The following is a 25,108-nucleotide window of genomic DNA, read 5'->3' on the forward strand; positions in this document are numbered from 1 at the left end:
TTCTGGGTCTCGCAGGCGGACGCGTCCTAAACACAGACAAAACAAACCACCTCCTATGTTCACGTACAGCCTACCGTACTAGTATTTCGGTTTTCACTTTCACATCACTCATTGTCTTAAAAAACAACAACCTTCAAAATAAACCTTATTAGTTTTTGAGAATCCGCTATAATTAATGTATTTTATGCAAAGTATCAAACAGACACCATTTCAACTTCTGTATAAGCCTTTGTTTTAACACCTTTAAATTCTGAAGGTATTACAAAATAGCCAGATAGGACAGAAGAATATAGATTGGTAAAGTGCCACAGTTACCAAAAACAGTTCAGAGTAATGTTTTCAAAAGCAAGTAGAAAATCTACTGGAGTTTTCTTTCTAAAAAAGCACTAAATAAATAAGTAATTGCAAAATATGACTGACTGACTGTAAGCAAGAGTACTGACTTCAGACTGCCATTAGGGTATGTAAAAATCCATGGTATGAAGTAACATATACACAGTTAAATGCACTAAGATAAATAGCAGCCCTTTCTTAAAATTTCAAACCAGTAGACTGTGATTAGACAATAGGACTCTCCTTACAGCAGAATACTGTTAATACAGTATATTAATATCTAGTAAACAAAATCTTAAACACTACTCTCTCAGTACCTTAAGTAGGTACAGAATTTATATATGACATTTACATATGACATGTAGTGGAGTGACATTAACTAGTAGGTAGAGGAACAAGTGCCTCAGTACATATCAATAAATATTCTACCTCAGTTTCTGAAAATATTGAGCACTAAAGTGGAAAAGTGGTAGAACACCCATCAGTTTTCAACTTTTGTTTTCAATAAATCTTCCTTAGGTTCACATATCGGAGACTGCTCTTTCACACAGCGAGTCTCAGATGCTCAGCTCAGCGTTTTAAAGGGACCATGACAGATGTGCTTGGAAGCTCTCAGACCTGCTGGATGAATGATTTTGTATACATCTAAAAGGACATCAGAGTTTGTCCTGCTCCTAATTGCCTTCACTAATGAACCAATTAATTCAGAGAGTGGGGTACAATGAAAATGCAGAGAGTGGAAAAATGCAAAAAAGGTCAGGGAATGGATTTTTGATGTCTCTGATCTTTACATATATCAAAATTGACAACCCACACGGCTGACAGTGATATCTTTGAAATCACTCTCATCTCAGAGTGTTTAAATATGCATGGCGGTGATGTCGGCCTGATGAGCCCAGTCTAGTAGAAAATTAGTCATTAGAATTTGAGAATTTGCATTTGTTTCAAACCAGATAATTAAATGAATAATAAATTAATTTGATTATTTAAGCATACAGTGTTAAGTAGTGACAACCATATGATTAAAGCACAAAAAATAAAAATAAAAGAATTATGGGGGCAATGCAAAAATTATAAATACAATGGTCAGATATAATGTTAGGTAAATAGGAAGGTTGTTCCAAATTCAAACAACCTTGGATTTATAACTTCATAATAAGTTTAACATTAATTTATGTTTTGTTCCAAAAATGGTGAACTATTCCTTTAAACTATACTTCACTCACTCGCTTGCAGACATTGAGGAGACACCCTGGAACTATATGGTGTAAATACAAAGTCATGTTTTGAATCTTCAATGTCAGTCTAAGCTAATGTTTGGAAACATCAATGTATGGCTCAACTTTCCCTCAGTGTCTACTATCAGCTGAGTGATTGGGACATTAGGGTCAGAGACATTAGGACTCCTGTTCAATGAATGCCCTCGTTGTGGAGGAGACACAAGAGTGAGCGTGTCTGAACCTGAAGAAGGGTGGAACACGAGAAAAAAAACAACCAATCTGACATTTTCATCTCAGGCAATTTGTGTATCTTATGACACAGATGGTTAGCACTTCTAACTGCTCATTAATAATTCATCCTGTGCTGCACGTCTTTGTTTCCTTCTTTCTCTGCAGCATGTACCTCAGCCCTGAACACATATGCACACAGTTTGGATGTTATCGCCAATATCGCCTCTATTCTAATGATGGAAGCCAAAAAGAAGAAGTGCAGAGCTAAGGGCCAAGGTTTGGAGATTTCCTTTGTTGTGCTGATTTCAATTCCTCTCACTGGGAAAGCCTGATGCCTTCACATAACAGATGGCGATCCTGGCTGTCTGCACTCTAATCCTCCATTGTCACGAGGGTCACAGCTGTATATGAATTCACCCTATTGAAACAAGTCCCTCATTAGTTAATCTGTGCAGCTGGTATATTATATATTGATTTAAAAAAAATATGCTCATTTGAAACAAATCAGAAAACACTATCAATACTACACCCACACTATTATGTGTTACAGACTCCAGTATATATTTATGCTTGTTAAGATAAAGATTTTAACCAGCCAATCCTAGCAGACGGATATAATATAAAACCCATTATTTCTATCTATTATGCGAACTCAGAGGGAATAGTTCAAGTTTGTGATGTTTGATAGTTATTACACCGCCTCTGTAAACATTAACAAAAATGTGACTCCTTTAATTATTTTTATTAAGCACAATTATTCCTGAGTTTTCCCGACCAGGGTGGAGATGTATGATCACATGACAAGTTTTCTGTGAAATTAATTCCCAAGAATCTAAAACTGTCCATCTCAGCTTCACCATCTTTGCCTTTTATCGATTGTCTGTTTAGTTTTGTTGATGTTAAGCAGCATCACACAGAAAGATCACTGATGATGATGATGCTTTCTGCAAACTTCCCAGTGTTCTCTCCATGTCTGGGCATGCAGTCATTGATGTGCAGCGTGAACAGGAGGTAACTGAGCATCTAAACCGCGGGGGCCTTTGAGTGGGGAAGATGTGATTGCCAACCCAAAGTGTGTGCGGTCTGTTTGTAAGGAAGACCAATAACCAATTCCAGGGAATAGCACTCAAGCTCAGAATGCTAATCAGTGTGGCAGCATTGAATATAGAGCTGAGAGCAACAGCTTTCTAATGTAGGTGTTGTTATTTTCAAGGTGTACGAGGACAGCTCAGCTCAGCAGATGCAGAGGCTGCCTGGGGATGGTCACCAAGAGGCATCTTTGTTACCTTAATAGAGACTGGTGCTGGCTGCTTTCTTTTAATTTTAATTTTTAACATTAAGCTGAGTAAAACATTTGCTGCCAGTAGCATCTCATTAATCACAGCAAGTGCTATCAATCTTTTCATTTAACTCGCAGCACAAATATGAGCAAGCAAACATTTTTTTTACGATAAACATTTGCTTGACTGGAGTCATTTAAAGTTGTTTCAAAAGCTTTTTTCTGAATCACTCAGAACAGCTGCTCTTTTCAACAGTGCGAGTCAGCACAGCGCTACTTTTAACTGATCATAAATGAGCCATTCTGTTTTTGTTTTTTGTTTTTCATCTCGTCAGAAATCTGTTTGAAGGAGTTTCTATTGTCCTGGTTTGTTCATGTGCTTTGATATAAAGATAAAATGCAACACCTGTGACGTATACAAACTCTTCTCACTTTTAGTTTCCAAGCTAACGCTCTCATAATGAGAATAATTATTATTATTCTAATAAAAATGTACCTTTCAAAACAAATATCAGTTGGAAAATTGCAGTTTAAATTCCATTTTGTTGCATCATGCCAGTTTTATCACCCACAGCTGGGACTGTGGAGCAGGTTTGCCTTTTACTATAACTAAGAGGTGACACACTTTAACATACCAGGCAATTTAATGTCTACAAGAATTTGCCTTTATCACAAGAAATATTTCAGAGTGTTCCAGAAGTACTCCCAAGTGTTTTTGATAACTGCTCTTTTGTTCATCCTGGTCTGCCTTCTCTCTCATCCCTTTCTTGCAATTGTGACCTGAAGATAGTGCAGAGTCGTCTTTTTCTGTGTTCAAATGATTAAGCTTTCAGTTTACCATTAATTCTCCTCAAATTCTGTTAGATTTTTCCATTAGGAGTAATCTCAGCATAATATAAAGCAGACTCTAATACTGCACAATAGTCACTCTGAGTAAAAATGCTGAAGAACTGACACTACAAATGAAATTCTTGATGTGGTGAATATAAAGCCTTTATCATTATGGCTCACTTCACAGAACAGGACAAATCTATAGGCATGTCTTAAAACATAACAGCCTGGATTATGTGCAGTTTCATGCCTGTAAATTCAGACAACATTCAGTCATCGTATTTGACCGTACAAATTTCAGTACTTACTTCAACATTTGTGAACAGAGTGTTTCCTTTAACCTGCACATTTTGCAAAATTTCTTGGATTCATTTCTGTCATTATGTGATTTTTGTCAAAATTGGGTACATCCTGTTTGTTGTTCATTTGCTATGTGCAGCTGGAATATTGTAATACCTTATCATTTGGTTGTTCGAAAATGCTCCTTAAAACTCCTTAATTGGATCCAAAATGCCACAGCGAGAGTACTGACAGGTGCTAGAAAGAGCACTTGTGCATCTCTGAAACTCACTACTCTGGTGTACCTAACATGAGGGCTGTAGCTCATTTCCTTTCTGTTAAATGCAAAATTGAATTGAAATCACTTACAAGTCCTAAATTATGTATCTTACTGAGTATCTCAGCGTCCAAATAAAACACTTCTGTGTCAGACTGCAGGCTTACTTGTATTTCAAAACGTTTCTAAAAGGAGAATGTGAGGCAGAACCTTCAGGCCCTTCTTCCCAGTTTAAGTTCAGGAGACAGGCACCCTCTCTACTTTTTAAGATTAGCCTTAAAACTTTCCTTTTTGATAAGGTTTATAGTTGGGGCTGGGTCAGGTGACCCTGAACCATCCCTTAGGTGTGGGGATTTTCCGTGATGCACTGAACATTTCTCCGTCACATGGCTGTTTTCACTCTGTGCATGCTGTGCTTTTGTTTGCCATTACTGCATGTCACTAACTTTTGTCTGTTCCTGCTTTGTCTTGATTGTTTATATATCTATGCTCCTTTTTATGTCTTCTCTTCTTTCCTGTTCAAAGGAAATGTTCCTTTCCACAGTAACAAAGTGCTTGGCTCTCTCTAATATTGTAGGATCTTTAACTTGCAACATGAAGTACCCTAAAATTACTTGTGTTTCTCTGCACTATTTATGCTACCGGTGCTATAGAACCAAACTATCAGATATTCTGACTATAACAGATATTAAATAACTATAATATTTAAAATTATATGTTACAAATTTTTGCCTGTGAGACATGATATAGTTACTTTGGTCCCCAACTAACTAAACTGTACTTTAACCAGGCATGACGATGTCTTGGAGCAGGGGTGTAAACCGACTTATTTCACCAAAAGAGTAAATACAGAATGATGTTCAAAGCAAGTATTGGCTGCCTTAAAATTGAAAAACAGAACGTAAAGAATAGCTGTGGGCTGTCTGAAGAGAACAGCGTGATCCTAATTTCATCAGCTTATCTTTTACTTTTCCATGTATATTAGCATCTGGGATAGTAATTTGCATTTCAACATTGCAGACGTTGTTTTATAGGGCAGGGAAAGGTAGAAAAAAGTGAGTGTCTTTGTCAGTATGCTGTGAGGTGAGAATAGTGGGAAGAATTGTCTTGCCTCTTGCCAAGGGCCCTACATCTCTCAAGTTGGGCCATTATCGAGCTGATATTGTGTTTGTCTAAACTTGGCATAATAAAACCCCTCAGCTTTTCTTACCTTTGCTTTCAAAATGAGAGAACTTTTGTTGTCACCAAAGGGACAATAGAGGTGCTTTTGACAAACCACAACAAAACAGCAGCCATCAGGTAAACCCGTAGTACAAAAGAACAGATCATAAAAGAAAAATAAAGCTGTAGAAGCTGTTACCTAACAAATCATTAAAGGGGATAGACTTATACAAAGACAAACAACAGATACAGAACACGTGCTGGGCAAAAATATACTCATGTTACCGTGACAAAGTAATTTCAAATGAGCTAGAACAAGCGCATCTATGCTATCTCAGTCTCTCATTGAGGTTGTGATGAATGATAACTTGAGCAGTCAGATTTCTGCTCCGAGTACTTGTTTCTACTGATTATGGCTGAACAGAAATCTTTGAACTGTCAGAGCAAGAGCAGGTTGTGCTTTTTTCTATCCAATTTTCTCAAAATAATTGAAGGGGAAAATCACAAAACACCCCTCTGTTCCATGCTACACGCCTACATCTACTTGAAAACTTACAATATTTAAAGCAGGATTTCTTGCTGGACGGTTTCCTTAGACTGGATTCATTTTAGCTACTTAAAATTGCACTTTTTGTCTGGTGCCATATATTTTTAAAAATCTTTTTTGTTCCGCTGTCATGCCTACCAGAAGCAACAACTAAAAAGTCCACAGGGATCAAAAACCAAAAAAATCAAGTTCCAGAAAAATCAGGCCATTACATCATTTATTGATTAAGTGCTAAAAATACATTGAAAGAGGAACAAAGTGATTATAGATCTTGTTTTTCAGAGGGCACAGCTCTTTTATATCAGAAATACTCCTACTGGGGTCTCAACACGAATGAAAGGGCTGAACAAAAACACTTGAGGTGAGGGTTGGTTGGAGGACTATGCTATCTGTGTGACTCAAAGTGTGATTATGCATTAGTTAATAATGATAATGGCACTTGCAGGAAGTGCAGACCTTTTCGTGGCTTTGATTAAAATGAGGCCAAAAGGGAACCAAGAATGGTCATCTCTCAAAATGTCCTAAACCCATGCAATGTCTTCAGCATAAAAACTGACATTCAAGAAGAATATTTAACACATAAACCGCTACTCCATTTGTCTTTTAAGTTGCTCTTAATTTACTAGTTATATCTCAGATTATTAGGTTTTTAGCAATTTGGCACAGGCTAGCAGAAGACCAAATATTATCAGCAGTTATGTTAGTGATACCCTAGCCCCCATGTTGCCCAGTCCACTAAAATAAATATGTATGTATGTTATCTATCCAGTAGATGGCACAATCTAACTTTAAAGCACAAAATGTATCCAGTCTCTTTACTTTGTGTGGCTGTGTGTCTCAGTGCAGACGCAGGATAAGCAGCTGTAATATAAAGGCAATATGACTACTCAAAGGGAATCAATGAATAAATTAACCAAAGCTTTGATGAATATATCAATTAAGCCTCACACTGACTACCTGTATGAATGAACTGGACAGAAAAGAGTCAAACTGAACGCCTCCCTCCATCTCTCTCTTACACACAAACGCCTTCTTGTGTAACTCTATCCTCCTCTCTCCCTGCCCCTTCCCTCCCTCTCTTCACATCTCTCCCTCTTCCGTTTTTTCCCCAATTCTTTACAGCCCACCAGAGGCTGTGAATGGTAGACAACTCATCGTATTTCGTTCCACTGGCGAGTATCACACCAGTCAGAGTGTGGGGAGGCTGAGCAGAGCGCACAGCTACAGTCAGCGATCCTCAGATGTCATGTAAAGTAACTGGCAGAACACTGGAAATTTTTATCTGAGAGGATGGTGACTGTGCTTTAAAAGCACTGAAATACGCACGATTCTTTTTTTTTTATTATTCATAGGATTTCATGTGCGCGCTAAAGTGGCCATGGCGCATTTTACGCACTACAGGTAACCAGTGTTTTGGAGGCTAAAACAACCAAAAGCATGGATTAAACTGCAAGTATTTTTCCCCACTTTCTTCAGCAGAGCTGAAATGGCGGCACTTCGTAGAAAATTTGGCGAAGACTATCAGGTGGTTAACACAAATCGGGCTTCATCTTTTTCTGCTCCGGTCAAGAAAAAACGCCAGCGTTTCGTGGAGAAGAACGGTCGCTGCAATGTGCAGCACGGAAACCTCGGTGGAGAGACCAGCAGATACCTCTCTGACCTGTTCACCACTTTGGTAGACTTAAAGTGGCGATGGAACCTACTGATCTTCATCCTAACTTACACCATCGCATGGCTGGTCATGGCATCGATGTGGTGGGTCATTGCGTACATCAGAGGAGATTTAAATCATGGCCACGACTCATCCTACACCCCCTGTGTGGCCAATGTTTACAACTTCCCCTCAGCTTTTCTGTTCTTCATCGAGACTGAGGCCACAATTGGTTACGGCTACCGGTACATCACGGAGAAGTGCCCGGAGGGCATAATCCTTTTCTTGTTCCAATCGCTGCTGGGCTCCATAGTGGACGCTTTTCTCATCGGTTGTATGTTCATAAAAATGTCCCAACCCAAGAAACGCGCAGAAACGCTCATGTTCAGTCAGGACGCGGTGATTTCTCTGCGAGACGGCAAACTGTGCCTCATGTTCCGTGTGGGCAACCTACGGAACAGCCACATGGTGTCCGCACAGATCAGGTGCAAGCTTATAAAGGTAAGCTTAATATCGACACACTCGGCTAATAACATTAAAATAAATTTAAAAAGAAGCTAAATCTGCAAGAGTAAGAGCAGTTCGTTTTAGACCACATCTCCTTTCATCAGTAAAGCAAATCATGACTTTGAAATAGATGCAATGTAGTTAACTTACACTAACTTATTAGACTCCCTGCTGATACACTGGAGCTTCAGCAGCACTGCCTTATCTCATCAGCGTGGAGCACTTTCTTTGAAGGCTGGCATCCCGTGTTTTGTTTGTTCTTTTACTTTCCTTAAGCTTCCACGGTCAATTATTTTAAGCGTGACTGCACACTTGAATGACAGCTTGCATCGCTGAATCTCTAACCTAAGCCCACGAGGCCAAAGACAAGCTGCAAATTGCTCAAGTATATATCAAGTATATATGGTGAAGCTGAGCAGCAGCCAGATGGGTGCCTCACAAACCACTGAAATAAGAGAGAAAAGACTGCGTTGTCTTTGTGGGGAGGGCTGCAGTGTGCAGGGTCCCTACTGTGTCCAGCATCAGCTCGCTTCAACTGGTGACACATGGGCAGATAGAAGTGTATCAGTAAGCAGATGTGACAGACAGATGCCCCTCCCCCTTGTGTTTGATAGAAAGTTAGGCTCAGTGAATCAGTAGGGAGCTGAGATTGACACACCACAGCAGATCACTGGACTCAGTAAAACAATGCTCTGGAGAGAGTGTTAAGACATAAAAAGTATTTAAGGTGATGCATTTTTTTTAAATTTCCTTTCTGAAATTTAAAAAGAGTTAGAAAGCACTGCAGTGTTTGAATTTAGCTGCAAAAAAAGAAGAAGAAGAAGAAGAAGAAGCCTATGCATTGTTGAAGTGGGTTTGTGCCATTTGGCTTCAACTTAGCAGATTTTGGGAGAATACAGCTAATAAACCTCAAACTCTAAAAACAGGCAGCAATGCAGAAAATTGCCACAAACAGCACCAAGGTTGACAGGCCCCCCTGTGTTAATTATCGTAATAGAGCTCCATTCAGCCACATCCATGTTCAATGTGCAAAATGGGCCATAAAGAAGACAAACAGCATTAGAGAGGTGCTTGGAGCTTGTTTATATGTGTGTTCTCCTCCGCACAGCTACATCAAGCACAGCATTGGTCAGCTTAATGATGCATGCAGGCAAAGAGGGAGGCAGGGAGGACTGTGCTATTCCACAGTTACGAGCATGGAGAAAGTGAACAACCCCATAGGCAGAAAGTAAAATTGCACATGTTTGCGATGATTTCACTCGCCTCCCTTGTAAGACTGAACCATAGGCTTCTCTCCACCTGCGTAATACACCAGTGATAGTGTGAACTGCAGTACATCAGTACACTGGAGCTCAGTGTTAAATTAAGTAAGTTGAAAATGAAGGCAGTTTTTTTAATAACATGGGTATCCAAAACTTAACAAACAGGAGTGTCAATGAGATTGGAACAGACATGAAATCACTAAAAATAATGGAAACTCCTTTTTTAATTTTATTTTTTTAAATGGAGCTGAGGTAAAACCCATTTGCTTCCTTTCCAGACTGCCAGAAATACAATCAGTATATATTCCAAGACCTATGCCAACCCCACATCCTCTTTACACTCCCCCTCTCTGTGAAATACAATAAATACAGCATCCACTGTGTGCTTCTTAGATTTTTTTTTATAATTTTTTGCTCAAGGGCTTTCTGGTCTAACCTTATTCTTTCGCTTCAAAGACTCTCTTACCAAGACAGAATATTTGTAGCAGCGCTGCCAGAGTACACACACACAGAAAAAAATAACAGTCTGGTGAGTCATTGCACAGACCACAAGCCTGGTTTAGGATTTACATACGTGTAAATATTTATCATCAAATACGATGCTGAATTAAACTACTGCCATAGTTGTATTGTTTTAAGTTGGATGCCTTTTAGTGCAGTCCCTGTATAGAAATGTTGGTGGTGCTGTTGAACTACAGCCTTTTTTAAGTCTTGCCTCATCATAAGATACCCAAAGACATTAGTGGCAATGGAATCATTTAACTTGTTTAAAAAGAGTTTAAAAGAGAGGCAGAGTTTAAGAAACTAAAGTGGAATACGCGAACAGCCCTCAAACTTCAGAAATCAAAACAAATGTTTTTACACTGCATCAAAATTCAACTTCAACTGTAAATCTCTATCATTTGAACTGCAAGCAGAAACATAGTTGTATCAGTGGGGTTCAAATACTAAAAACTATTGCAGATTTATCTGGAAAAGCTTTGGACATCTACATAAATCAACCCAGAAAGTTTGTGCCTGCAATACGATGTTCGTTACTCGTTAGTCTTTCTAACTGAGGCGTTTTCTCTTGCTTCTCATAAACTGTAACTTGCAAACTTATAAAGCGTTCAACGCCTCATTTACATGCACAGATGTAATTGAGCGGGTATTTTCTCCTGCTGCCACCAGTGTGGTTAAAGTAGTTCATTTCCTTACTAAATCTTTTCATTGCGCAGTATTTCTTACCGAACTCATTAAAACAAAAAAAGAAGTGGGACACCACAGATGACAACGATCAGCTTTCCCTCCACTCTGCATGAAGCACTTTAGCCGAATTGAATTTTTACAACACCTGCGTAGCTCCGTTTCCTGTGGGAATCAAAACAAGCATCAAACGAGATTTGCACAAAGCTGAACCAACTCCTTCATCCAGCGCTGCAAGGCATTTTTTTTTAATGTCTTTAAACAGTGGTGGGTTGTACCAGCACATTTCTCAAGGTTTCTATTCTATTAAATAGCATCTTCTCGTCTTTGTAGTGTTTGGAGAACAATTAAATAAGAGAATTTAGGTAAATCCACAGACTCAGTCTTCACTTTACTCTTAAATCATTCCACATTGAAAGTGCTTTTGTCAGCTCATTAAAATGAGAAAATAGAAGAATAAGAGAAAAGTCAGCATCAATAGCATTTTTTTATTTACTTCATCATTTAAATTTAGAACCATGCAACTGTAGGTCTGACTGTCAAAAGAACCATACATTTTAATAAAGATTTTTTTTACCCTAGTGTTCTTATGCAATGCCTTTAATCACTTACCATAAATATTACACAGACAGTTTGATTTATTAGCCCAAAAATGAAAAAATATTAAGGTTACAACTGGGATTAATATGAAATAATAAAGAGAATATATTTAAAAAAATGTTGATTCAAATTAGTTATTTGTTGCCATTATTTATGCTACCAGTGAAGTCTGACAGAAATAAACACAATATAAATGCAGTGCAGGTAACACATTCAAATATCGTGTGCTGTGGCCGCTGCGCTGATGGTAGTATCTGTGCGCCGCAACATTACTTGTGCAAACTCTAAACGAACAAAAGCTGCCATCATACTTTGAAATCAGAGTGACGGACGGACCAGCTGTGTCCCTGTCACTAGACAAAAATGTAAAAAAATTAAATAAAAAATGGACGTCGCTTCAGATGAAGGCTCAGACAAAAAGACAGTTCCTTTTTTCCTGCCTTGTGTTTTCATGAGAGGAAATAAGATGCAAGAGAATGACGCAATTGACCGAAACGCGGATACAATCAAGGGAATTGGGCTGTACCCCTCATGCATATGTAAAAAGAAAGGTAGAGTAGCCTGTTGTCAGACTCCCCAGTTGTCAAAGAACAAACGTAAAGTAATAAGTAACCTTATTTCTGCTTTATTTTTTTGTCCTTTTGTACTCTGCCAACTAAAATACACTAAATACCACACAGAAAAATCACATATCAGTCTGTCTCACCTCCTACTGGAATTCATGGACACACTGAGCCTTCGTTTGAAAAGTGCCTTGGGCCATCAGCTCACACCTACGTGCAAAATTTTTGGTTTTCCCTCTCATTTTGGTCATGCCCAAGAAGCCAAAGAGAGGTTTGTGGCTCGTATTAGCTGAGGGGAACACTGCTCGCTGCTTTCTTAAGCCAAGAAGAAATCTGCACCGCACTGAGGGACAATCTAGCATAATCTTTGTTAGATAAAGTCAAAAATCAACATTTAACACAGTGTGTTTGTGATGTTCAGACAGGAAGCAGCCTTGTGATTATCCTGTGCCACATATGCTGTTTCTCATCTCTTAAAAATTAGAATTTAAGGGATTCAGCTCAACTTGCAAAAAGTTATTGCTGTTGCTGCTGTGTTTGGAAAGAGCCCTGTAGTACTGCTGTGGATGATCACTGGACATGGAAAAGGGCCTTGAATTCCTGCATTATAAACGAAATAAGGAAAAGACTGACCAATGACAGCCAACATTTAAAGTCCCACCATAAGCAGCTGAAATGCAGCTTTGGAAGGCATCCACGGCAGCCTCAGAGGACATCCTGGTGGAACATCCAAGCTGAAAATATGACTCTGGTGTAGCTGTGAGGGTGGGAGGCGGGTGTGAGTGTGTAGGACATTGATTGAAAGAGATGGAGAGCAGTGAAACAGCTGGGTAGACCCTGGCAGATTTTTTTTCTTAATATTTTCACTGTATGAATGGTGCCTTCTATTTCAGAGATATACAAGGGAGTAAAATAGTCGTGGCTGTATATCTCCTTAGAGGATTGCACAGCAGGTTACACAGGCACTAGAACTGGAATTGATTTCCATTTTTTTTTCTAATAAGAAAAGGCTCAATTATACTATCAGGCTGCAGAGGGCTGGAAAAAACAGACCTGGAATCCCTGCATGTATTGATGAGCGAGTCCAAGAGCTGGAAAGTCTGCTCTGTTCATGTTTCTCTTGTGTTTGTATTCTATACTTAAATAATTCAGTCCACACAGGACAGAACATTCTGATGTAAGAGTGTGCATTCTCAAATATACATAAGAACATATAGATGTACAGCTTGGATTCCTAAGGTTTCTTTCTGAGGCATTTGCTATGGCTCCGGATCTGTAATGCGAAGTTTTTCTTTCTTCTATCAGGGGTAAAGCACTGGACCATTATTTTTGCATAAATACAGCATCTTTAGGCTCCTAACAATACTAAAAGCATGAGCCTCGTTAAAGAATTTTCCACACAAGAAGAACTCACAGGGTGCACGCTGACAACAAACACACAGTTTGGCCAAGAACATTGTGACACCATATCTGCCAAAGTCACAAAGTTGCCACATGGAGAATTGAATCGCTTTCCAACCTGGTCTCAGCGTTTCAAGCTACACCTAATCTTGTCTCATTTTAATTTTAGCGGAGCGTAAGCCTCTACAGCGACCTCATCAGTATGACTTTACATGCCTCTGTACTCAGGCAAATGTGGCAGGTTGTTACTTTCCAGTACGCTCTCTACTACTACTGCATATTTTCACGCACCGAGAAAGCAGCAAAGCATCCTTTGGTAATATCTCCACGTTAAGATTTAGCAATAAACGAATTATGAAGCCGTGTGCTGAGTCTAGTGTGGGAAGTTGGAGAAGAGGCGAGGTGTTGGAGCAGTGGAGGTCATGTTGTCTCGCTGTGTCTGACTTCACTGCCAGAGGCTTGAGATTGGATCCCAAAACTAATTAAAGTGAGCTATTTGTTAAACGGTGCACAGTGTACAGTGGAGCAGCCACATGCAGATGCAGCATAAAAATATAAATACCACTTTTTTTGCAGGGAATGTTCAAAAACGTGAACATGTTTCAACAATCGCCCAAAATTAATCTCAACTCTCAGAAGATTTTTGGTTTTTGAGAGACTGCATGGCTGTACTACAATTCAACATTAATGGGTTACATGAGTCACAAAAGTGGCTCTTTCTTAATTTGGCTTAACCAACGTGCACCTCTAACCAGATTAAAATCAGGTGTAAGCGCCACATTTTCAATAACTAAAAGGAATTAATTTCCTAACAATATAATTTCTCATGCTTGTATGCAGAGCCCGTTAAGCTGTATGTTAATAATGCCACAAATGAAGCTGTGCAGTAAAGTTAGAGCAGAGCAAACGCACTGCTTATGTTGTCATGGGAATTTACATGGATTCACAATTAGCAGCAAAGCCCATCTTGCACTGCTGCAACTAACAGAACACAGATTAGAAGATTGATTAGTCTATTAGTATGTACTGCAGAGAATTTCCAATCAATAAAATTAATTTTACTTTGATCTCGTCCAAAACTAAACAGATTCCCACGTCTCCTTCATTAAAGGATAGTGTTGGACCTAAATATGCTTCTTTAAGTTTCATGTTTAACTGGCCCGAGCTTAAAGTTTATGGGCGCTAATGTGCACGTTAGAAATGAACGGCAGCATTAAGATTGCGTTTAGTGTAAAAATAAGACCATTAATTTACGAAATTTCAAGATTAACATCTTTCTGCCATCATTCATCTCCCCCTGTTGTGTAGAAGAGAGCCTCTATTAACTTTGTTGTACAGCCCTGAGTAGGTGTCATCTTTGGAAGCTTTTCAGTTGATCTGTGCACAATAGCTGGTCTCACATTATCAGGATGAGCCACATTTTTCTTGTGCCTCAAGACTCAATTATGTGTGTCCGATTAATGCGCCCATGTGTGTTTGAATAGCTTTCTTTCAGTTCTATTATGTAAAAAGTACACCAACAACAAAAATATGCATTCTCAAAGAAAAGTAACCTGGACCTTACCCTCGGTAAAACATGTTAAATAGGAAAACTCGCCTCTTCTCAGTTGACATTTCCACACTCATAAAAGAGCACCTTTAGACAAACGCTCTCTAAAGTGGATAAATCCACCAAATGCTGGTCTCACAATTCAATTGTGTAATTGTGTGCCTGCTCAGCTCAGTGAGGTTTCCCCTCTGAGCTCTTTCATTAACAGATCATGCAGAGGTGTATTAAACTGTATTTGATTATGATGTAAAAAGCGATTTACAGTAAAGCAGAAATGGCTGCTTGACTGCGTAAAGGGAGCTTTTAGGCGAAGCAATGAAAGCTCTATGTAAGTGTTGTTCAGTTATATAAAAGGAGAAAAAGTAACACATTTAAATAGGAAAAATGAAATCTTGAGTTGCTGTGGTAGGAACACATCTTGGTGACGATGGTGCAACAAAGGTTCTGCAGAGAAACTGAGCCGTCTTTTATGCTTTTACCAGAGGCTGGCTACATTAAGCGATTCTGCCTTTCAACAGCTGAAAGTGTAGGAAGATGCACACATTCATTTTAAACCCGTTCATAAGCAGTCTTAAACACAAGCAGTTATTTGCAGTTGCAGTCTCGTTTGTAAGAGCAGAAGAACACCATGCAGTCTACCTCGGGTTGTTTTTCCCAATTAATTTAACTTGTGATTTAACTTTTCTAATTAATCTCACTCAGTCTTGGCTGGATTGGCTTGGATGAAATGTTAACCAAGGCTATCTTTTCTAAATCTAATGACTAGGCTGTGCATAACTTGCAGCCTGAAAGCGCGTGTGATTTGGTCGGACTGTCGGCCGGTCGATCTGATTGCCTATAAGCACCTCCACCCCCATCTCCACTGAGGCTGCTGATTGATGAGGGTCTGGCCGAGCAGGAGTGGAGTTGAGTAGGAAGACCAGAACCCTTTAGGTCTAATCAGTTTTATTTATCACCTGTCTTTATCCATGAGCATCATTCACAGCACTGAGACACTTCCACTGCAAGCACAGAGGGGGAAAAAAAAAAACGCCTCGCTTTTCTAATGATAATGAGTAGCTGAGTCGTTGATGGGCATGGTGAGCAATCAGACGTGACAGGTAAAAATTCAAAGAGAGATGTTTGTGTGCTCATCCAGTGCTTCTGCTCCCCAAAAATATTGTGGAGAAGAAATAAAAACAGTTCCCGTCTGACTATGTGAGAGCTTGGAGAGAAAAATCTGTTGATTGGTTGAAACAGCATGTCAGATTTACAGGAGGAAAAAAAAGCAGACAAGCTCAGCTATCTCGGGATCTTTGTGCAAGAAGGAGTCTAGGAGAGTGCCAGGGGGCCTTTGTAAGAAGCTTTGCCTGTCAATGTTTGCATACAGTCATCCATCTTTTTAATCTTAAGCGACCAAGACAGAAAGTGAAAAGAAGAATTTCCCTAAGCTAACATGAGATAACCCTCAAAGGAGGAACAATGCCAAATAGTATTCAGTGGCCTGTAAGCACCTGACAAGTGAACAATGCCCGCTCGACACGAAAGTCATTCCCCGACATAAATCCAGACGAACATCTCATTGATATTCACAGGAGATAGAAATAGAATGCAGTGTTTTCTGGCAATGCAAAACCTGTTTACTCGCACCTTATTCACAGTTTGCATCTGGGAGATAGGACAATATCACCGGCAGGTCAGGATGAAATCGGACTAGGACTAGTAACTGTAGCGCGGGGGGCGGGAAGTACAAAGAGGCACACTAAAAGAAAATTTTCATTAATTAAACTTATTTATGCAGCACTTCAAACTCAGCGGTAGCTACTTCATTATCTAGTAAAACGAATACAGATTCTAACAATAAATCATGTTTATAGACATGCTGTTTAATATGCACGGTTGTTTGGAGTTTGGATTAATGATTACCTGCTGCAACATTTTGAGATAATTTACACGAGGAAAAAAATGCAGAACCATCTCTGTGCACCGTCACATTAGCTAAGACTAATATGCAGTCTATGTGCATGCATCAGAAAAATTAGCTGATGACATTTTGTTAAACTAGTCAGCATCAGTGTTTCAGATAAATATGACGGCCGATGTATCGTCTTTGGATTATTTTATAAACAGTTTCTGCTTTTACTTTTGTTTTCCCATTCGGTATAATGCCTTGATTACCTACATTCACGTCATGCTCAGTTATAGCTTAGCTAGCCTAAAAATAGCCTAGTTAACTTTAAACTTCATCACATTTAAAGAAGGTACCAAAAACCAAGAGAAACGCTCAAGCAAAGTGTATTTTATTCCATAAACTTTATACTATACATGAAAAAAGTGTGCTTATGTGTTTAAGCTCTCTTGAAGACATGTTCATCTAATGGCCCAGACACAGGAGAATAAAGAAGAGGACAGAAATTTCCTTTGTAGTTTTTAGATGATTCCAATTAATTTCTTCACATTTAGCAATCTAAAAGTACTACAGCAACCACTTTCAATCACAGTGTGGTTGGATCCCCTGGTAAAAGGTAGACTGTCTCCAAACAGTCGTGGTTGGATTGGGCCTGATTGTAGTCACCTTTAGACTAATGAAGGTTTGCTAGTAATTGCTGATTTATAACAGACTGCAAACACTCTGCAATCAATATATGTAATATGGGGACTCCACTCAACTGGTCGTATTCTAGTTATATTCTTACATGAAAGGAAAGCTGCTTGAGTTCCTGTCTGATTCTGCTGTTAAGATGATGTCCTGGAGCAATGACATCACTAATTTCTGTTTCAAATCTTTGAGATTCTGGCTGGACTCTGAATGTAAGTAGTCAATGTGTATGCAAATGGCAACAAAATTGCAACAGACAGCAAGAGAATTGTAAATTTCCACCGATTTATCACTGTTATCACAAAAAAACTGAATGGAATTGCAAACTCTACTTCTTCAATCAGGAATTGATTGCAGAGTCTCTTATTACCACTTTATTGCCATTTTAATGCACCACAGTTGCTTTAACGATGGCAACTGACTCTAAGTGGTCACAGACCCCATTTTTGAAGCAACCATTTCAAAGGAAACATGACTGCAAGTTCATTGCACAGAGTCACAATAAAGGTTGTTTGTGCTGTGGTCTCCAACTGCTGTTTTCTGTCGAGCACCTGTAGCAAGACCGGCATCAGCACATCGATCAAAAATATCCTTGGGCAAGATACTAACCCCATGTTGCTCTCCGATCCATCGGAGTGTGAATCTGTATGAATGTTAGATAGGGAGCACTTAACAGCTTAGAAAAAATGCTCATGTGAATGGGTGTGATTGGGTGAATGAATTAGTTGTATAAAGTGCTTTGAGTGATCAGATAGAGTAGAAAAGCGCTATATACGAACCAGTCCATTTACCAGAAGTATTCCCTGAACGCTGAAACTTTCAGCAGCTGTCTGCTCTCAGATTTAGGGTTTAGGTTTACATATCTGCAACTTCAGCTACTTTTAGCTACATTCCAAACACTACAGCCCCTCTTCATCTCTCACTCCTTTTCTTTTGCAAGTTGAAAGCAGAAAGCTTTCTCTTAGATAAGTGTTTAGGCTAAGCATGCAAATATATTTCAACAGTTGTGTCTTTAATTTAATGTGCTCTCTTCAATCAGCTGGTGACCAGTGGGCTGAAAACATCAACAATGAGTCTGCAGACTGGCTTTTTAACCAAAACATGGAGCAAGCATCTGCTTAACTAGCTAACTCCAGTGGATAATTTCTATTCTAGCCAGAGCAAAATTAGTGGTTACTCATTTGGGTAAGAGTAAAACAGAATGGCTTAGATCAGTAAACAGATGACCCAGCTAGGTTAGGGGTGTGTTAAGCAGCCTACAAATGGCCAATTTCCAGTTTCATTGGTGTTTCGGGCAGGGGTGAAAGAGGGGACTGTGTTTTAGTGAATAGTGTGTTGATTATTATTAAGATTCACAACAAGAACAAAAGATCCAGAAATGGCAGAAAGCATTACAGCGAAGCTGGTGAGGCTGTGTGGTAGTCTGTGTGGGAGTTCATTATGAAGCTGCGTGGAGCTGAGGTGGAGGAGTAGTGTGTGCTGTTAGGTGGGTGGCTGGTGAGTGACACATCCAAATAATTGGTTTGAGGTAAAACAATGACCCAAAAAAAGAGAGAAGAGTAGAGAAGGCAGGGTGTCATGTTAAAGAATCTAAAAATTAATCTGTGAAAAGAGTAAAATCATCTTTTTGCAGATTATTTTCTTTGGAGTTAATGACATTAATTTACTTTAAAAGGAGTTTAAGCATCTTTTTTGATAACTGACTTTAACTGAGCTCTACGATGCCAAAGAAGATATTGTTCCTAATTATCTTAAATGTGGATTTTTGCCAAAATAATCTTTGATTCTAAAGACTTTTTTCCCACCCACACCTGTTTTTATCTTCCCTTCCTACATTTTTATAGCTATGAAAATATTTCACATTAATTATATATTGAAGCTTTTGAAAATCGGAAAGCCTTTTTGCAGCAGGATGTCAGAAAATGTCTTGAAATTTAAAAGACTTTGTAATAACAGGTGAAACAGACTGCTAATTGAGAAAATGTGAAGAGAAAAGGTGAACAGATTGATTAGACAGAATAAGACAGGAAAGAAGAAAATACATCCAGGACCCCGGTGCTGAGCTCTAACATCATCTGGGCAATTAAATGCTTCCGCACCAGTTAACGCTCTGTGGGCAAGTCCTGTCCAAACACAGCTGTCTCATACGTCTGCCTGCAAGTTCTCCTAGAAATCAATGTGAAGCGCAAAGTCTGTGGACATGGCAAACAAGACAGCACAGAGAGAGAGTGAGAGAGAAATGTCTTTCATCGTTTTTTCACGAGAGTTATATATTTTAAGAGAAATGCATTTTCTCACCTTTTGACTCATGAAATTTTGGAACACTTATTAATTAGATGAAAGTAATAATATTTCTATAGTCTATCAGTCTGCTTTTAAAATATCAGTTCAGTCTGGACCACTAGACTCGAATTAATTGATGTTATTTCAATCTGCTGGCCTTTAGATTTGAAGGTAGACATCAACTACAAAACCCAGCACAGGAGAAAGCAGGCAGCATTGAGAACAGCATGAAAGGAGTAGTTGGAGCAGAAGTGGGTTGCAAAGCAGTTTGCAGATGGGCAGAAAGCACAAGCATGCTAAAGCAGCTTAAATAGTTTTTCACATACAGCTCCAGGGGACTAATTACAAATGAGGTACTTAACTTGCCACAAAGGACACTTTTCTATTGGACTTGTAATACTGGGCATTTTAACATTGTCATAAAGTACCAAGTAGAATACAAAAATATTTCATTTACAGGTGGACAGAAGAACTGAATTGACTTTTTAAAGACTACATGAATGTAATTATCACTTCCCTGTCTCTTTCTTTTATTTTTGTACCTTTTTGCTTCGCTTTCTTTACACTTTCCTCTGTCTCCGTCTACTTATGTGTGACTTTTATCTTTCAGTCTCGTCAGACACCTGAGGGCGAGTTCCTGCCTCTGGACCAGTGCGAATTGGATGTGGGCTTTGGAACGGGTGCAGACCAGCTCTTTCTGGTATCCCCTCTCACCATTTGTCATGAAATTAATCCCAAGAGCCCCTTTTTCGACCTATCCCAGCGCTCTCTCATGAGTGAACAGTTTGAAATTGTCGTTATCCTCGAGGGCATCGTTGAAACTACCGGTGAGCAATCTTACATGTCATTTCTTTAAACTGTGTCCTTCCCCATTCCCATTGTTTGTTTTCTCTCCCTGCTTTACTCACTCCCAATCTAAATGTAAAGTCTGACATTAATAACAAGCCACATAACGCTCCTATCAAATAGATACTCATAATCTGGAATCTAATTTCCCCACCTTCCCAGTTTTGCATATTTGAACAGCACGAGAACTGGAGAAACCAAGGATGACATCAACACATGAGAATGACGCACTGATTGAATTTCAAGGGATATTTTATTTCTGCAGAATTAGTTTATGTCTACTCTATGCATAATAAAACCCTGTGGTCATAGATGCGTGTGTCACTTTGATGAATGAGGTTTTAGTTGAAGTTCCACTCTATTTTTCACATGACAGCTGAGAGCAGAAGTAATTCAGAGGGTGTGAGACACTGGTATAAAGCCGCTGCTGTACGCTACAGGCAGCCATGCTGGAGTACCCTCAGCAACAACACAGATCTCTCTGTTGCATATTTAACACAATGACTCATCCCAAAAGTCCAATACAAATAAATCCATCCTCCTCTTTTCTTTTCAGCCGTGCTTCTAGGCATCCCCCCATAACCCTGCCTGTGTCACTGTTGTAGGAGAAACCATGGAGCTGAATAGGCTTAGAGCAGAAGGGAAGGATCAGCGGGAAGCGAGAAGCCAGGCAGGCAACACGGCTGTGCTCTGTTGATAACACCATTAAATCAGGGTGCAGCTAGAAGTCTAGTGTCGCAGTGCACAGCACTCGGAGCTGAGGAGTAGAAGAGGAAAGCCCTGGAAGTGTCACCTACAATTGTCCACAATATGCTGTCAACTGTATGGAAAAGGAATGCTTAAAAATAATAACAATAATAAAAATAAGCATATTTTTAAAATGTCATTTCCGTATGTGCATCTTCACACTAACCCACATCCCATTACCCCAAACACATTAACAGCTTCCCGGTACATCCAGCTGCTGATGACACAGCTGTTCAGCTTGTTGATCGTCTCTCCTACTCATTCACTTTGTTTCAACCAGACTTGACAGATTACCATGCAGTGGCTCTAATTCTTCAACAATGTGACAAAACTACTTAATTTCATTGCTGATAAAAAAAATTCTGACAGCTAAAATCAATTCCAAGCTCTCGTTTAGGTCTGATTTTAAACAATGAGTTATAGTTAGTTTCTTCTGTGTGGCAATAGAACAGGATCACATGGGTTGTCGCTTGAACCCAGCATCACACAAGATCCATGCTGGTGCTGACTTCTGGCAACCTAATGAGATGAAAACTAAGAATGGCAGAATTTGTTAGCTCTGTATGAAAAAGAAACTATAAAACTAAAGGGCAGTCAACATGGCATAAGATTTTTTTTGGTCCTTTTAATGGTATATTGACTCCATCTTTAGGCTGCCCTTTGACAATATGCAGATGACGTGCAACTATGTAAATTCGCTGACCCTAACATAACACTCAGCAAATGATGTTGATGTACTCTCTAACCTCTGCCAGTGTCAGGAATTTTACATAGTCTTGATGTGCCGAGGGCTTTTATTTTTATGCAAAAAGCAGTAGACATTAAACAGAATACCTAAAGTATGCTTAAATGATGAACCTTAACTAGCATGCCTGTCAGACTCGACCCAAAAGCTTCCATTGCATTGATATTACTGTTGTCTTGTGCAACTATAATCAACAGAAGTTCAGTTATTTACTGGTAAGAGAGGAGAAAATGCTGGAAAATTATCCTAAACTTGCAACTGCAATTAAAGCTGAGCCTTAAGGCAATTAGAAAAAAAAATACAGAAATGGTGAAGAGTTTCTGTGGATGAAGATGAGTCGTGTGCCTGGAATAGCATCAGGTTATGACATAACACAGAACATATCATCCCTCAGAGGGACTGGATCAGACTCCTACTCTTTAGCCAACTGAAGTGTTTCATAGAAGAGCTCAGGTTGTAGCAAAGCCATTGGATCAGAAAAAAAACTCAAACTAAGTGATTATTGATCACGAATGACCTCCAACAAACATCCAAATGTCAAGAAAATTACTTTACAAGCCTCAGGTCAAATGGAAAACGTGTACACAAAGCAGACACACAGGCACCCCCATTACTAGAAATCTTTGCTTAATACATCATCTATAATTTAGGCCCTCCACCAGAGCATGATGAAAACTGATCCCAGTTTGCCAACAGATGATTTTCTTCTAGCTGGCCGAAGACTGAAGCTGCAATCAACACAGAGTTAAATAAAGACAAGTAAAGACAGAACACATGCCATGTTGTTTTGATGTAAGAGCATCACGATGATCAGATTTAAATGAGAAATTATCACAACCAGCTTTGCCTAAAACCATCTGCCAACTTTAGCCACTATTAATGGAAGAAAATGTGAAAATAATTTACCAGAGCAAGGAAAGATAAACTTACAAAGCTTATGAAATCCAGGAAAGAAATATATGCATATATATATATAATGATCTCCATCTCACATATTCCATTACAGTACATCAGTATTGGAACATGGCATGCTTTGAAAATAAAAACATTAGGGTGTAAAAGCCTCTTGTTACTTTTATGAACTGGGAAATGCAATAGCCCTTTCATGTGGGTTTATTTTAAATGTTCTAGTACGTGACTAAACTGAACTGGATAATCACACAGAGCAAAGCATGAAGCTGTCATCACAAGAAATAAAGGAGAGAGAAAAGAGATAGCATGCAGTGATGCCGATCCTACAGATTCCTCGTTATCAGCCTATAATTGTTTTGCTGGAACCCCATTTAATAGCAGTTATTAAAATTATTACTGCTGTCACTTTCTTCTAGGTATGACATGCCAGGCAAGAACGTCATACACTGAGGATGAGGTTTTATGGGGCCATCGTTTCCTGCCAGTAATGTCCCTGGAAGAGGGTTTTTTCAGGGTCGACTACTCTCAGTTCCACAGCACGTTCGAGGTGCCGACACCACCGTACAGTGTCAAGGAGCATGAAGAGAAGAATTCTCTCCCCTCGCCTCTGTCCACTCCTACCCCCGCACTGACTGAGAGCCACGGTGCCCGACGTGACCGCGTGTTTTCTGTGGATTGTATTAACACTGAGGAAAGGGGCCATCATGTAGGGACTGGGGTTCGACTTCCAAGCAAATTGCAGAGGATGAGTTCATCGGGGAAGGAGGACCTTCAGAGGAAAGTGCTTATGCTTAGCTCCCAGCACTCAGAGAAGGCCTGCAGCACCGGAGACCTCCCCCTAAAGCTGCAACGTCTCAGTTCCTCACCTGTTCCCGAGGCAGCAAATCGTCTAGGGCTAAAGTCTCTCAAGGTGGGCTTTGAACCCATGACCCAGTCAACTGGAGACCTGTACCAACACAGCCTGCCATCCACGCTGTCCCCTGCTCCGGTTCCCATGCATAGCCCACTTCTTTCAGCCGGTGGGAGGTTGGAGGATAACTTGCCACCAAAGCTAAGGAAGATGAATGCCGACCGCTGAAATCCAGACAGTCCTGGACTATAACAACATACAGACAGTGACCTCTGACCACAAACACATGAAAACAAGAGTCAAAGATGTACTTTACCCTTGGAGGCTTTGATTAAAACAAAAAAACAAGAGGTTTATTCATTTTTATTTCTTGAGACTAATCTTTACTGGAATTACTGTGATTTTGTGCTTAGCAGAGGCTATGCTATTATTAATTTACGCTTTGGTACACACAACCAGAAAACACAAACTTTGAGCTTAAAGCAAACTTGATTATTCTGCAAGAGTTGTGCATGTATACACTAAATCCATTGTTTAATGTATGCACCACTACACTTAACTGTCAATCTTAGTTTTATCTAAATATAAATTATATTAAGATGATAATAAATGCTGTTTGATCTTTCTCTTTATTGTGTTTTTATTACTGCCCCCCCCCCCCCCCAGAATTTATTATGTTTACATTAAAATTTTTAGTGCTGCAATTCTGCCAAATACCAATAAGTAATCCAGCAGTGCGATGCAATTGTAGCTTTAATAGGCTGTTGTTAATCCACCTAATTTTACCACATTGGCAAGCGACACTATGCAGGAACAATCCCATAACTCCGTGGTGCAGTAAGTGGATATCAGAGAGAGGGAGATGATAATGAGATACACTGCTGTTAAGATGGAAAATATAAATATGTGTTTATTGGAGAATGGAAGCTGATTATAGATGACCTGTTATTGCAGACTGAATGTGGTCAGCTGAGGCATCCTGTTTAACAAGCATATCCAAACGCAGTGTACCGTCTTCACGCCAGTATATGTCAGAACACACGACTACACCAATTTGGTTAGTGGGGCTCATTGTTTTTTATCAACTTATGCCAACACAATAGATTTATTGAACTGTCGTTCTGCATGTGGTCAGCATTTGTACCAAAAGCAGGTGAAATAGTAGATTGAAAGTGTAGGACAACCCTGAACACATAGGGCTTAATGAAATCCAAGTACAAACACACAACACAGCATGGATGCAATTAAGGAACAAAAACAAAATCATCATC

At 39.4% G+C, this 25,108-nt stretch overlaps 1 protein-coding gene across 1 annotated transcript; it reads left to right on the forward strand.

The window, feature by feature from the left end:
* Positions 1-7,250: 7,250 nt before the first annotated feature.
* On the forward strand, positions 7,251-24,462 carry kcnj19a (potassium inwardly rectifying channel subfamily J member 19a). The gene is made up of 3 exons (XM_084925304.1): positions 7,251-8,310; positions 20,348-20,564; positions 23,404-24,462. Exons 1-3 carry the CDS (start codon positions 7,645-7,647, stop codon positions 24,063-24,065), a joined length of 1,545 nt encoding a protein of 514 aa, XP_084781430.1. The 5' UTR covers positions 7,251-7,644; the 3' UTR covers positions 24,066-24,462.
* The last annotated feature ends 646 nt before the right edge of the window (positions 24,463-25,108 follow it).

The sequence above is a fragment of the Perissodus microlepis genome, chromosome 4 (assembly GCF_051167445.1).
Source record: "Perissodus microlepis isolate ML-2025 ecotype Zambia chromosome 4, ASM5116744v1, whole genome shotgun sequence".
Lineage (NCBI taxonomy): Eukaryota > Metazoa > Chordata > Actinopteri > Cichliformes > Cichlidae > Perissodus > Perissodus microlepis.